Source organism: Lactuca virosa, chromosome 5 (genome assembly GCF_052849685.1).
Source record: "Lactuca virosa cultivar CGN04683 chromosome 5, Lactuca_virosa_CGN04683_v6, whole genome shotgun sequence".
NCBI classification, from domain to species: domain Eukaryota; kingdom Viridiplantae; phylum Streptophyta; class Magnoliopsida; order Asterales; family Asteraceae; genus Lactuca; species Lactuca virosa.
This window is the reverse complement of record NC_136430.1, coordinates 180,105,350-180,107,938: the sequence shown is the minus strand read 5'-3', so window position 1 is coordinate 180,107,938 and position 2,589 is coordinate 180,105,350. Positions and strand designations below refer to the sequence as shown.

The 2,589-nt window shown below is 31.6% G+C and overlaps 1 protein-coding gene across 1 annotated transcript; it reads left to right on the top strand.

Moving 5' to 3' along the window:
* The first annotated feature begins 856 nt into the window (after positions 1-856).
* On the top strand, positions 857-1,925 carry LOC145112082 (uncharacterized). Its single transcript, XM_079048298.1, has 2 exons — positions 857-865; positions 1,248-1,925. The coding sequence occupies exons 1-2, from the start codon at positions 857-859 to the stop codon at positions 1,923-1,925; spliced, it is 687 nt and encodes a 228-aa protein (XP_078904424.1).
* Positions 1,926-2,589: the final 664 nt, after the last annotated feature.

The window sequence follows — 2,589 nt, the reverse complement described above, 5'->3', positions numbered from 1 at the left end:
TGTTTATTATTTATATAACCATTTTCCATGCATTTTTGTTATATAAAAGTTGCTTTATAAAAACAAATAGTTGTTTTCATATTTTTAATATGTTTTTTGTGTTTAAACAAGCCATTAGGACATTTCTGGTTGTTATTTGTTTATTCGTATGATGGTGTAATACATAAATATGTATTCATTCATTTTTTTTTCCATTTTTATATGTAACAAATTAGTTTTTAGACTAGTTGTATTTTATTTTTTATAAAAATATAAAAAGATGGAACATGAAGATCTTATGAATTTATGAAGACAATGAACATTTTCAAGACCTTGAAGTGTCCTATTAAGTCCTTTTGGAAATAACTTAATATTTGTTGTGATGACTCACAATAAATATTTCTAGAAAAATGGCTTTGTTTATACACTTTTAAATGCATGCTTGTGAGGTTTGGAGTTTTAATTTTTTTTAGAATCTTAAATAGCCAAACTTTTAGATATATAAAAAGGTTTAAAATGATTTTTAAATTTAGTCAAAACTCCATACCAGTATAATAAACTATTACTTTATTAAAAAGTAAAAAACCGGTTCCAATCGTTATAACGTCTAATCATAATTCGATATAAATTTTATCCGGTAAAATTGAATGTGAAATAAATACAACTTTATAAATTTTGGAACACTTTAAAATTACCATGGAATATTTATGCATGAAATATGCATGATACAAAATGCTATAAAATGCTAGAATAATAACATATTGATAAAAGCCCTTATTTCAAAACATCAAATATATGCAATCCACTTAAAAATCACTTAACCTTTTTTTCAATTCTTGTGGATTTTAGGGTCACCTTATTCATTTGGGTTGTCAAAATGGCCAAGGTATTTTTATATTTACTTATGGGATAATGGTCACCTAACCATTTGTGAAATATAATTCACAAGTTTTTGAATTGGATGATTTGATTAATTTCTTATGTGATAGAGGCCACCTAAGCATAAGCGTTTTGAGGCATAGATGGTATGAACATGCCATTTAAAAAACAATGTAATGTTTTTTTGGATCAAATCAATCTAAGAATTACATAAGAGTTGTAATTGGTTATCGAAACATACCGATCAACAAAATCACTTGTGTTGTGGGTCACCGCCTAAAGTTATTTTGGGTGATGTGCATCTAAACTTTTCAAATTTAATTTAAAGGGAAATTAATTTTAAAAGAAATTATATCAAAGATATTAAAATGATTCTTATTATTTTGTAGAGGACTAGCCCAACTGTAAGCACATCATCACTCACCATCCGATCCATCCTTAAAAAAGAAAATGTAAGCGGACCCAACTTTCGTAATTGGTTCAGACAACTTATAATTGTCCTTAGGCTTGAGCAAAAGGACTATGTCCTTGTTGAACCTATCCCAGAAGAGCTCCCAACCAATGTTGCCAAAGCATTGAATGATGTTAAGTTGAAACATGTAAATGATTCGACCGTAGTGGCTTGCATCATGCTTACAACTTTGACCCCTGAGCTTCAGAAAGCCTTTGTGTTTCAAGAAGAATTTGACATGATTGAGCAACTTAGAATGATGTTTCAAGTTCAGGCGAAGCAAGAAAGGTTTGAGACCTTGAATGTTTTTATTGATTACAATTCGGGTGAGGGATTTTCTGTGAGTGCACATGTACCCAAAATGAAAGCTTATGTTGAGTACCTTTCCCGCCTCAGATTCCCATTTCAGCATGAGCTAGCGACCGATGTGATCCTATCCTCATTACCGAAGTCATTCAACCAATTTGTGATTAAATACACAATGAATAACTTGGAGACGAGCAATAATGAGCTTCATAACATGCTCAAGAATGTTGAGGCAAACATCAAGAAATTTTGGAACAATCAAGTGTTGATGATCCGCGAGGGTCAAATCTCTAAGAAGAAAAATCGATAATAATGCCGGTAAAGGGAAAGGATAAGCTGGCAAGAAAGACAAGGGGAAAGGAAATGGTCAAGGGAAGCCTCCTGCTACCAACCCAACTCCTAAGCCCAAACCTCCTGTTGACTTTGATTTCTTTCACTGGAATGAAAGGGGAAACTAGAAAAGAAACTGTCCCAAGTACCTAGAAGAAGTTAAGAAAAACAAGGCCAACCTGGTTGGCACCTATGTATATATGTGATTGAATTATATGCATTATGTACTAATTCTTTGGTATTTGATACAGGAAGTGGTATGTAACACTCCGTTCAAAGTTAAATAAAATGAGTAAATAATTAATAAACTCTTAAGCCCCGAGATATTATTATTATTATTATTATTATTGAAGCCAAACCAATAATATCTTAGCGAGGTGTTGGTTCTGGGAGTCACATGTCATTATTTAGAATATTTGGGGTTAATACATAAAGTCTGGATTAGTTTGTAAGGAATTAAGAAGGTTGAGGGCTATTTAGTAAATTATGGGTTTAATATGAAAGAATTTATGAAGACAGGGGTTGCATGGTAATTGTTAGGACTTTAATTGAATAGATTTTGGAGGATAAGGGGCCAAATGGTGAATTTTAGGTTTAGTTTGAAAAGAATGTGTAGAGGCAGGGACTATTATTATCAAAAGGTG